The sequence below is a fragment of the Hypanus sabinus genome, chromosome X2, assembly GCF_030144855.1.
Source record: "Hypanus sabinus isolate sHypSab1 chromosome X2, sHypSab1.hap1, whole genome shotgun sequence".
Taxonomy (NCBI): domain Eukaryota; kingdom Metazoa; phylum Chordata; class Chondrichthyes; order Myliobatiformes; family Dasyatidae; genus Hypanus; species Hypanus sabinus.
In genome coordinates, this window is record NC_082739.1 from 8,752,057 (window position 1) to 8,764,986 (window position 12,930).

At 39.5% G+C, this 12,930-nt stretch overlaps 1 protein-coding gene across 5 annotated transcripts in view; it reads right to left on the bottom strand.

Annotated features, from left to right (window-relative positions):
- Positions 1-12,930, bottom strand: part of LOC132385130 (coatomer subunit delta-like) — a 49,778-nt gene that overhangs the window by 19,582 nt on the left and 17,266 nt on the right. For 2 of the 5 annotated variants that reach the window (XM_059956931.1, XM_059956929.1), the window contains exons 2-3: positions 8,685-8,948; positions 4,270-4,449 (exon numbers count right to left, since the gene is read on the bottom strand). In XM_059956931.1, the coding sequence (XP_059812914.1) occupies positions 4,270-4,449; positions 8,685-8,948 (444 nt within the window). Of the gene's footprint in view, positions 1-4,269; positions 4,450-8,684; positions 8,949-10,526; positions 10,635-12,930 lie in introns of all 5 variants that reach the window. The other 3 variants (XM_059956934.1, XM_059956933.1, XM_059956932.1) reach the window with 2 other exon arrangements.

Sequence of the window (12,930 nt, forward strand, 5' to 3'; positions counted from 1 at the left end):
CAAGGAATACATGGGACAGTTTGGCCTTGGGGGTGCAGGATGGTACATGGGCAACTACAGGGAATGCCAGCAATAAAGAGATATATCACTTCTTTAAGGGGGAAGTGAGGCAACAACTGGGCAGAAGTGAGAGTAACTGGGAATGATAATGTCAGTAATTCAGAGAGCTGATGAGCCTGTCATGGATTATGCAGAACATAAACATTGAGCATATGAATATTCAGATTTGGATAATCCAGGGAGGGATGACCTGACCCAGTCTTCCTGAAAATGCTAAAGGAAGACTGGAGCTCAGCCCAGGAAGTTTTAGATTTGGGGATAGCAGTGGGATCGATCTACTTTACAACAGTATCATGGACCGGTGAGATAGACCAGAGGAGGGGGATGAGTAGTCGTAATGTGGCTGTAGTGGATGCAGCTGCTGCAGCACATAGCAAGGAACTGCTGGAATAGATGTGTGAGGGTGGAGATGATTTGTTACAGCTGCAGCTTGTCAGGCCATGGCTGGAGGCAGTGGCTGAAAAGTGAGCAAAGTGTGAAAAATCAGTCACCAAAATGCAGGCAGAATCCACAGCAGTGCCTCCTCTTTCCAATTTGAATACTGACCAGATTATAGAGCTGGTGAGGTCAGACAAACGGCTGATGGCAACCTCTATTACCAATGGTGGTCATCCAAGAGGGGCCAGCAATGTAAAAGGTTAGTGGACACATAATCAGGAATATCGAATACCCTTGTCCACGACTGGAGGGGTGATTCACATTACCAGTGCAGAAGGCGAAACAATTGAGGGTGGAGAGAAGTCAGCCGAAGGTACTTGAGATTGAGGGATTGCAGCTTCCTGCAGATTTTTGGGTGTGCACAAAAAATGAAGGTACTACCCTGGGGATAGACACACCGAGTAAGGCAGGCGCTATCACAGGCTCAGGAAAAGGGGAAATAACATGAACAATGCAAATACAAGGAAATCTGCAGATGCTGGAAATTCAAGCAACACACACAAAATGCTGATGGAATGCAGCAGGCCAAGGAAGAAGTACAGTCAACATTTCTGGTCGAAACCCTTTGTCAGGACTAACGGGAAAACGATTTGAAAGTGGGGGGGGGGGGGGGAGAGGGGGAGACCCAAAATTATAGAAGAGGAACAGGAGGGATGAAGCTAAGAGCTGGGAAGTTGAGTGGCAAGAGAGAAACCAGGCTAAAAAAAGGAAGAGTATCATAGGATGGAAGGCCTTGGAAGAAAGAAAGGGGGGAGGGGAGCACCAGAGGAAGATGGAGAACAGGCAAGGAGTTATTGTGAGAGAGGAGGGAGAAAAAAAATTATGTATATAAAAATAATAATAGGGATGGGGGTAAGAAGGGGAGGAGGAGCAATAATGGAAGTTAGAGAAATCAATGTTCATGCCATCAGGTTGGAGACAGAATATAAGGTGTTGTTCCTCCAACCTGAGTGTGGCTTCATCTCGACAGTAGAGGCGGCCATGGATTGTCATATCAGAATGGGAATGGGAAGTGGAATTAAAATGTGTGGCCACTGGGAGATCCTGAAAAACATGAACAAGACAGGGACAGTGAACATGTGTGGACCGCAGTGCAGTTAACATGGCCCACAGAGGGATAAAAGCCCCGAGCAGTGAGGAGAGACAAGGTGATATATGGGAATCATGTCAGGAGGTCCCAAGGGTTGGGACCAAGCACAGCCAGAAGCTGTTACAAATAGTGCAGCTGCCTGCAGAGGTAGCAGTGATTTAAGTAATGACTCACCAGAAAGGGATAGTAAGGAGCATAAAGGGAACAAGTGGGCAGATATCAATGAGAGCAGGGCAGCGGAATAACAAGCAGCAACAGAAATGTCAAGTGTATAGGAAGAAACTACAAATACCAAGTTAGTATGATTACATGGAGATGTGAAGCACCACTATAACCAGGGTAAAACAATGAGGGATCAACCAAAGCAGCAGCAACATACTGCAGATCAGAGAGCCAGAGGGAAAGAGGGTAGTCCTCCCACAGCCATGTGACCAAGTTATGGTAAGGGAGCTGGCTGAAAAGACAGGTTTCACTCCCAGGTTGATAGAACCACAGGTGGTGGTCTGGACAAATGATACCTGTGAGATACCCCAGCAAGGTAGCCAGTGGAAACACTGAACTCAGGTTAAACCGCATGACTCACCTTCTTGTCACTATCAGAGACAGAGCGAGAGATCAAGTGTGCCTCATAACAGTGTCTTTACAGAGAACCTAAGTGATGAACACTAGCTAGCTGCATCAGACCACACCTAATGGAAACAGACTCAGGGCAAACACCAAGGCAGGGGACACAGAGAGCATGCCAGCAAGCCATAAACAACAGTTAAGTGTAATGAAGGTTGGTTGCTGAAGGTAGATGATTAATTGTATAGCTCAAATGTAGAAAAACATCTAAGCCAAATAGATGGGAAGGGATCCAAATTACAGCAGAGACATCAAATTCCACAACTTCAATAACGGGCAGACCGAGAAAGAAATTACACACAGCTGGGCCCTTTCAGTGGTTGGGCCAGTGATTGACTGGACAGTTCAGAAGGGGGTTGCCACTGAGGCGAGATCTTTGCAGACATACAAATAGAGACCACCCCACCCCTTCTTTACATCGATGAGAGGGCCTGAGAGGCTAGTTATCAAGACTCTGACAATCTTTTGTCATAACATGGAGTGTGAACAGTTGCCTGGGAGTCTGATAGATTTACCTTGCTGGTGCCCCTGACCAGAGGGTAACCACTGATAGCCACTGCAGCGTTTTAGCTACCAGAGAAAGAAGGGGTGAAGATAAAGAATATGATTAAACTGCAATCTGTCAGCAGGGAAGGAAGCAACAGGTACACGAATGACAATGCTGCATTTTAACGTCAAAGTTCTGGAACAATCTCTGCTTAGAGTCTTGCAGGTAACCATAGGAATACGATAGGTAACTGGGGAAGGGGCTCCGAAGTACAGGGCATTTTTGCTGCCCTATTTGATAACATCCTCAATTTTTGGCCTTTCCTGAAACAAATTTATTTTTGTCCAGGAGGGCCAAGAGGACAGACTATTAGGGTGTATTCTGGTGTTAGGGTGAAATATTAATTTCACCAGCCACAAAACTTCAGATTTTAATGTGGATTGCAGATTGAATTTAAAATGCAGTTATGAATAAAAGTTCCCCTGGAGCTACAGATTGGGTCAACTGCATATCAGGAAACAGCCATTCACTTGATGTCTGCATATGCATGAATCCAAAGAGAGTCAGGGGGATTAACATTCATTTTGGGTGTCTGGAGTGTGGGTATGAAGAAGGATGTGTTTGAAAACTATATGTAATTCAAAGGAAGCATTGTAGATATATTGTAACTATAGAATTGTGTTTTTTGATCCTTAGCATATAAAAATGCCATGTAATATTGGGTCAAATGGATCTTTTCTTTCAAAAATGCCTCAATAGGATGCCAGTTGCTCACTTTTGCTGAATAAAACACTTCTATATTCACTAGCTTCAGTGACTCTCTGGTGACTTTGTTTACATCACAACAGATGAAATATATCCCTTCAAAATCTATGCTGGATTTCAACAGGCACAAGCAACAAAACACCACTAGGTGATTAATTAACTTGTTACAGATTTTACATGAATATTTTCTGAATGCTATCTCACACAATGAGATGTCCCAGACCTCAATTTACTGAGAGATCTTCCTTTATATAGTATGAAACACTAAGCACATTTTTAATAGTTGGTTCAATTGAAATATGAATGTCAAAGGTTTTGAAAAGAACCATCTCAGGTAACCAAAAGAACTTTGAAGCTAATGCCCTGTATCATGCTGACAAACCAGCAAGTTCCTAGGCAGATGAATGGGAGCTAATCCTTTTAGCAATATATTAATCTTGGATGGGATGTGGGGACAAGTCCCCTGTAACAATAAACTATATAACAATCTGCCATTTTGAAAAGACATTTCTATTTGAACAAATCTCGTGCTCATCAACCATCACTCTAGCTATGCAATGGGAATGATACTGGCATTGGTGTACATTAAATGCCAAATCATTCAGATGGGGACCGGAGCAAATAAATGATTGCCTGAAGCAAGATTATTTTATCCATTGAGTCACAAAGCATTACATTAAATTACGAGCCAGTAAATACAATAAAGTCGATCAAGAGTTTCGATACCAAATTTTTTCTTACTTAAGTTTTTTTTTTAAATACTTTCACGGAACCCCTTAGTATTGTTCATTTTCATCTCAGTTACCTCTCGAACAGCACGGAAAACTTTCTCTTCATGGGAATCCATTTCTGTGAATGTTCTGATCTGGGCTAGATTAACATTTTCACGGTAACCCAGTGCCACAATCTCATCAAAGGCAAAGATGAGATCAAAACAATGATCTGATATCTCGCTCTCTTCCAGAACTCTACAATACTCTGGGATCTACAAGACAAAAAAGCATTTTAACCAGCAAGTGCCTGTAAGGCAGATAACAAACAGAATTTAATCACAATATTAGTAAGTCCGTGGCTTGTAAGCTCATTACTAGCTTTCTTAGAATTTAAATTCTTCTGTTTATAATAATTTATACCAATTGAGGAATTACACAGGACAAATGACTTCTTCAATTTTGAAGTCTTTAAACTTTTGTACAGTATTACTAAATGATGCCATTGAGAAGGTTCCCAGTGTACCTCATTAATATAACCAATACCATGAAATTCATAGGTGGAAAGGGATGGTGTGGGAGAAATCATGCTTTCTGTTCATTATACTCCAGTATTATTTGCTTAAAAAGTGTTAAAATGATTGCAGAAGTTAAACTATATGCTTGCATAATTACGAGATTGTGATATAAAACATAGCAGGCTAAAAGTATTGCAGCTCATCCACCTAAACCATAACCCCAATATAAAGTTTCTAATATTAAACACAAAATATCTAAGATTACTATTGTTCCTACAACAATTCTATATCCCAATCATGCACATTCTTCCCAACATGCATCTTAAATTTTACTTTTACAAACTTTAAGTGATAAAACATCTTATTCAAGACTGGCACATCTTCTAAGCGTTCTTCAAATCAAACATATTTGAATATTTTTAAAAAATATACAGTGTTTTCCCAGTTACCTTTTCAGAGTAAACACACCTCCTTTTCCTGAGTACCCGCTTACTGGTCCATCCGGGGATTTTTGGGATCAGTCATAAGGAGTATTTTTACTCACATCCATTGAATACCTATCCTTTTTATACCTTGCAATAACTGTCGGCCTCAAAGCTACTCCAACCAGAGGAGTAACTTGTTCTCAACTAACCCAATTAATGCACTGATGTTGAATTTTAGTTGCTTTGACATTTCTACTATAGGAGTACATCACTGATGTGTTTACTAAAAGGCTTAAACAAGAGAAATTAATTGGGATAGAGTCAAAGTGAATTCCGAGTTATACAATGTTCTGAGTTTGCAATTGAAGTATTCACTACGTAATGTACATACTAGTCAGAAATAGATCAATATATACAAAGTATTCCTATTTTCAAAGGAAATGTTTGAGAAATGCAAGCAGAAAATCCTTATTGATGTCACCTACACAAAGTGGAGCCGAGTTGGATGACAAAGAATGTTTGTAAAGCAAAATCCTTGTATTGTAACAGAATAGAAATCCTTTGTCAAAGCAGTGAGATTGCAAGGAAAACCAAACACAAATCACTAACTTTCCCTCAAACATTTAAGGGATAACACTTTAGAAGTTCAGGTAATTTATAAGCTAATATAACTATTGGGAGGTGTGGCCAGAATTTAGTGGCAGAAGAACATGTTATCAATGATAGGAAGCAAACTCTCAGGCAGTTTAATAAATAGTACTGAGGGATTTTTCACTCAACCTGAAGAAAGTTGGAGCCCATCTAAAGCCACTTCCTAAAGACAGCATGCCCATCAGTGCAATATTCGCTCTGTCAGCAACTGAAGTGTCAGCAATGATGCTTCAGATCTCCTGAATGGGCTGCTCACAGCCTGCCACTTCTGAAAAGCCAAAGTTCTCCCAAAACTTAAAATCCACATAATACACTACAGGACAACAAGACTTAGACAGCTACCCTTAATTTTACTTAAGTGTAAATCTAGCACCTTTCTCAATGCACATTTACCTTAAAAACCATCTACTTGCTTCCAGCTTAATCACTTGGTTCAACTATAAACAGTACTACTCTTCCATTTGTCACCAGTTTAGAGATTTGTACAACATCAAATACACTACATACCCTTTAGGACAGGGCCAGCATCTCTACTTCTATAATGTGTATTACAATATTTTAAATGATATTTACTTATAAAATAAATCCCATTGCTCTGGTAGTTCACAGCTCATGAATGACCAAACTTGTCAAGGTAATAAGAGGACTAACTGCTAAAATTCCTTGCAAATTACACCGGACAACAAAGAGTTGTCCTGAATACTTTTGGGAATACCTTATGGACTTTGTGCCGTTTATCATGAAAATCACCATGAAAATTCCCTATAATGCACCATTTAAACAAAATGCCTTATGTTTGTTATTTCAATTCATAATTTAAGTCAACTAAAATGTTGCACACAATGTAAGCTGAAATGTTTAGCTTAGGCAGGGTGGATGCTGCGTGGCAGGACAGGTTTTAGAACGGCTATAAAAACATCACGCACACACCATTCTATGCATTGCGTTTACATGTACATCTGCTTGCGATCACGTTGACGCGCATGCCATCGCGCATAGCATTTTGCGTGCGCTCATTATAATAAAGTAATTGTATTTTCAGAAGTACTTGTGATAGCAAAATGTCTCACCATTGCTGCAACAGCCGCAATACTTTCTGTAATATCTGTGGCGAGTATGTGCTTAAATCTCAGATGGAGCATGACCGCTCTTAAGCCTATGCGCACTATTTCGCGTGTAAAATTGGAGACCAAGCCAAGGCCTGGGCTCCTCGGACTTGTTGCGCAACATGCACTGCTGATCTCAGAGCTCGGCTCAGAGGCACTTGGAAGTCAATACCATTCGCTGTCCTGATGATAGTGAGAGCAAAAGGATCATGTGACAGACTGCTCCTTCTGTCTGACCAGTGTGTCTGGTTTCTCTGCCAAAAACAATAAGGTCATTGAATATTTCAATCTCCCGTGAGACCTGTGCCGCATGACGATAGCCTTCCAGTACCAAAGTCACCAGAGATATGGTGTGTCGAGGAGGCAAACAAAGATGCCATGATGCACAAGCCAGGAATGGAAAGCAACACTGATACAGATTTTGAACTCTTTATGTCAAGTGAGCCTCACTTGATAATTCAATCCGAGTTAAATGAGGTCAGACACTTGGGTTTGTAAAAAGGTAAAAGTAGGATTACTGGGTTCAATACTGCAAGGATGAAATGAATCTGTTGTTACCAGGCACAAACATTTCTGTGAAGGATTTAGGTATTTGAGACAGACGTTTCCCAGAATAACTGATGCCAAGATTATGGAAGGCACTTCAAACAGATCATCAATGACAGGCAATTTGAAGAATTTCTCGTGGGATTGCAGAAAATCACATGGAAGGCATTCAAGGATGCTGTTGAAATTTTTTTTGGCAACTTCAGAGCACCAAACTACGTGCAGCTGGTTGATAAAGTTTCAAGCGTACAAAACCATGAAGTGCAACATGTCACGAAAGATTCATTTTCTGCATTCCCATTTAGACATCTTCCTTGTAAATCTTAGCGCTGTCAGTGATGAGCATGGCGAAAGGTTTCACCAGGACATTGCAGTCATGAAGAAACAGTATCAGGGTAAGTAAAATCCATCAATACTGGCTGATTATTATTGGACAGTTAAGCGAAAAGCCTCAGAGTACAAATAAAAATCATCAAAACATTTTTAGCTTAGTTGAACAACTACTGCAAAGCATCAGCACTGTTATGTAATTAAACACATTATATTCAATAAAAGTTAATTTCTTGTTTCTCCCAATTCCAATGTGATACAAGTAGTCTGAAAAGACATGTGTTCACCTTCAAGCAGTCAATTATAACCAAAAAGTTTGAGGAAGCAACACTTAAAAAAAAAAATTGCTGTTCAGTATTATTTGCTTTTTTCCACTTTCACAGGAATGGCAAGATGGCCAATGTAATCATTAGGTCTAAAACTTGCCAGTATATACTAAAAAATATAAAATTCAATCAATTCTGCTGATCCGTTCAATACTGTCACTGCTAACAGCCTGAGTGCTCCCACTGCACCTTACCAACCTCTCTCACCTAACACTTTCAACCAAGCCTGTTACAAACAAAGGAAACTTTTTTCTGGTATTATACATCATTCTACAAAATCCCTTGAACATCTCATACGTAGCACAATAAGAAAGGCAATGACAAAGTCTTCTAGCTGGATTTGTAACAAGTTCATTTCTACAAAACATCCAGGGTTCCAAACCTATGAATTGTTCTTAACCTGAACATTTCATGAGTTGGAAATGTGGCCTTAATCTGAGTTCTCAAGTGGGAGAAGATGCCTGTAGCCCCACAGAACTGACAAGTCTATCCTGCTGGTCTCCCAATTGTCAGGGATGACCAGCACCAATTAATGCACTGGTGTACTCTGAAATTCAATTCACCGCATTCAAGTTTGCGCACATCCTTAGCTTGCTTATTGGTCTTACCACTCGGGAGAATAGACGGAGTGTTTCCAAATCTTCCAGGATGTTACTATTTTTGGTTGTGATCAACACCATGTAGAGTTTTTCCAGTGGCTGGTAAACATACCGCACACTCTCTGTCTCCACAAATGTGTGCTGTTTCCCAGTGTTCATTAGTTTAGGGAATGCTGCCAACAAGCCTTCAATTCGGGTCCTTGTCATTTCCACAAACTGGCGTGACACAATTGCCTTCCCAGCCTTGGTGCAAACAGCTGCAGCCAACAGCACCTAGAGTGGAGGGTGGAATGATAAAAAGAGAAATTACAGCTTGAAATAAATGCAGAAAAGTGGCATTGATTCGATAAGCTTTTTTTCCAACTCAGATATAGCATAATGTGTCCAGGAAAAAGAGAAAGTTTACGACATGACAGATGAAAATAATATAATCTGAAGTTCTTCCCTATGGAAAGGACTTCATTATGGACCGTCATTTTGTTTCATTCTACTGCACTAAAGCAGTGCTCTAAATTTGGAACATACCCACGTGCACAAATCTGAGCACAACTATGCAATATTATGAAAAATATTAAGATGCTATCACATGTTCAACACATTAGATTAGGCTACTACTTTATGTCTGGGGGGAAGAGAAAAGAAAAGATAAAGGTGAAGAAGATAAAATCCACATTGATAGCCTACTAATTAATAATTGCTAAGATTGCACTTATCCAGTATTTGTCCAGATGTTTAAAAGTTTTAAGAACATCTGCCTCACCTCTTCAGGGGTGGTAATATTCCTAGAATACATATAGGAATTTTCCATAATGCAAAGATGTGTCAACTCACTTGTTAAGATTTTTCAAAAAAAGTGTTTATATTTTAACTACATTTCCATCACAAATTCTGAAAGAAAACTTAATTTTCTATTGATTTTTGGGCAAGTTCTGTGATTTTGTTTTAAATGACAGAACGTGGCAATAACATGGGGATGGCCTATAATGTGAAGACAGAGAAACATTCTTACGAATGCCTGTTATACATTAATTCAAATTCTACAACTACAAGCCCTGAATTTAATAAACAGAAATAAAACAGTAGAACTGCTGTTACATCAAACTGCAAGAGAACACAGTGAAAACTGCAACAGCTGCATAAAGCTCTGGTGAGACTGCCACCAGAGTACTTCATGTAATTTGGACTACAATCAAAACCCAGGGGAAAAAAATTGGCACTAATTTATCAGAAAGATAGCAAGCCAAGTGTTAAATGAAGGCTTGTTGTTGAGACTGGGTTTCTATTAACTTGAATATAGAAGGTTAAACGATAATTGAGATTAAGCATTTGATTCAGGGGAAAAATCTTCCACTGATAAGCAAACAATATAGGATTAGATAGTAACCGTTTATTCAGAGGTATCATCAGAGAAAGCAGTTCATCAACCAGAGGGAGGTCTAGAAAGCAAAACAATTTGCTGCAGGTCAAGTGGAAATTTCAAAATGTGGTTTGAAAATACTTCTTAAATCCTTCATCAAAAAAAGTAAAAAGCTCAAAGGTACATATGTATGACCAAGTACTATTTTACAATAGCCGAGGATGGAATGACCATTCAAATCAGAGTTTACAAAGGAGCCATTTTCAAGCAATTATAGATTTTTGAAAATTACTATTAAAGTGACATCTAACACACTCAACCACTTTTCAACAAATACAGCTGAAATAAGAACTGTATTAAATATAACTCCTTATCATCATCATCCTTTCTATTTTTGGAAAATAGTTTTCTAAGCTGGCGTGCATTCAGGTTGGGTCACTAAAATGCTAAAACACTTATTATTTTATACATCTCTTAAATTGTTACTTACTGACCTTTCTACTCTGCAAAGAACATGTTGATCCAGAGAATGACTTGCTTTCATTTCCATCATGCTCTCAATTAATGGTGATGCCACCTAAACAAACTCTGAGAATCTGGAGCTCCAATCCGAAAACAAACAGTCAAGTTTAAGATAAAAGGGAGGGCACAAAACTACCTATGTTAACACTGCAATATTGAAGTCAAATCTCAATAATTATTAAATCACTAAATTGCATGTTCAGTCCAGACCGTGCAAAAGATGTTTTAATTTTTTTTAAAGTACTTTAAAGAATGATGTGAACTGCATACTTCATATCACTGTTAACTTGTCTCAATGACAGCAAACTGGAAGACAAAATATTAGGGGGGGTGGGTGGTATAAGCCATGTTCCAACCATCCAACATTTAAATGAGAAAAACAATCACCATTAGTGATTGGAATATTTGTGATAGGAGCAGTTATGTTTGAATTCTAAAAGTTGGGTGGATATAAAGTACTTCTCTACCAGAAGATTTGACCTTGCCCCTAAAAGAAATTTTATCCTTTAACCGACACCCTTATGACCCCATTTCATTTGGGGATCTAGGGCACTACATTGGTGTTTAGTCAAAACCTCCACATTCTAGCTACAGAGCAAATTTATTACTATTTACACTAATGGAACATATTCCATTAAATAAACATCTTTGAGTCTTTATTTAACTCATCTACAGAATCTCATATGAACTTAGCCAGGTGTTTGGGCTCATTGACCTGCTGCAGAGTGAAGTTGGTACTGATCAGATGCCTCCCTGATGGTATTGTGATAGATGAGAATCTGTTTGTATTTCACAGCATCGAGATTTCCATTAAGTCTGACCAGATCACCAATTCCATTTGCAGAAATGCAGCCCCAAACCTGCAGAGAACCTCCACTGTGCTTCACTGTTGGCTGCAGACACCCATCCATGTAGCACTCTCCAGCTCTTCTATGGACAAACAATCTGGTTAAGCTAAAAAAATTCAAATTTTGACTCTGGTCCAAAGCACATGCTGCCATTATTCAGCACCCAAGTCTTTGTGTTTCTGTGCAAAGGTGAGTCTCTTGGCTTTGTTTTCACTTCAGAGGAATGGCTTTTTGGCAGCAACACTTCCATGAAGACCACTTCTAACAAGACTTCTCCAGACTGTACAGGGGGGTACTTGGGTTCCAGTGGTTTCTGTGAGTTCAGAGTCGAAAGCAGTGTTGTGCTTCTTCCGATTTAGAAGGGATGAGAGTTTGATGTATCTCGTCTGCTGCACTCAGTTTCCATGGCTGACCACTGCATTTCTGGTCCTGAACTTTGCCCATTTCTTTGTGCTTCTTCAGAAGAACTTGGACAGCACATCTTGAAACTCTGGTCTGCTGTGAAATTTCTGCTTGGGAGAGACCTTGCTGATACAGGAAGACTACCTTGTGTCCTGTTGCTATGCTCACTCTTGCCATGGTGTAAGAATTGATGATGATTTGAAGATTAAACTGTCACATCTGGCACACCCTCACCTTCTGGTTTGGTTGTCCTTCACCTACTTTGATTCGTTCTACACCAGTCTCTGTTTCAATTAATCAGTTTAGTTCATTCAACTCATAATGTCATTGATCATGAGCATCCTGTTTGTTTTCCATGTTTAATCATGCACTGGGCTATATATCTACAAAGTAATCAGGTTTTCATTTGAAAAGTGGTCTAATAATTAATAAAAAACACGAAATGCTGGCAGAACTCAGCAGGCCAGACAGCATCTATGGGAGGAGGTAATAACGACGTTTCGGGCCGAAACCCTTCATCAGGATGACTATCACTTCGGCCCAAAACGTCGTTATTACCTCCTCCCAAAGGTGCTGTCTGGCCTGCTGAGTTCTGCCAGCATTTTGTGTTTTACTTATTTCCAGCATCTGCAGATTCACTCATGTTGCCTAATAATTAATATGTTACTTTCTTTAATTAAATACACAAAATTCTCTAAGATGATATTCTCTGGAAATCTAAAATTTGCTCTTTTCTACTGGCACATTAATTCAGAAGACCAAAGATTATCTGAAAGAAAATATTAAAAATCTAGAATGCACAGAACTTTTGCACATTATCGTACAGGATAAATAATTTTTAAAAATTCTCCACCAACCCCTACATTTCTTGACATCCATACATGATGCAACTTGAGGTTATGGAAAAAAAAATCACAATACAGACCTTTTCTCGGAATGTAAACTCTATTCTACCCAAAGCAACACACACAAAATGCTGGTGGAACTCAGCAGGTCAGGCAGCATTTATGCAAATGAATAAACAGTTGACGTTTCAGGCTGAGGCCCTTCTTCAGGACTGGAAGATGCCAGAATAAAAAAAAGTGGGTGAGAGGAAGGAGAATAGCTAGAAGGTGATAGGTGAAGT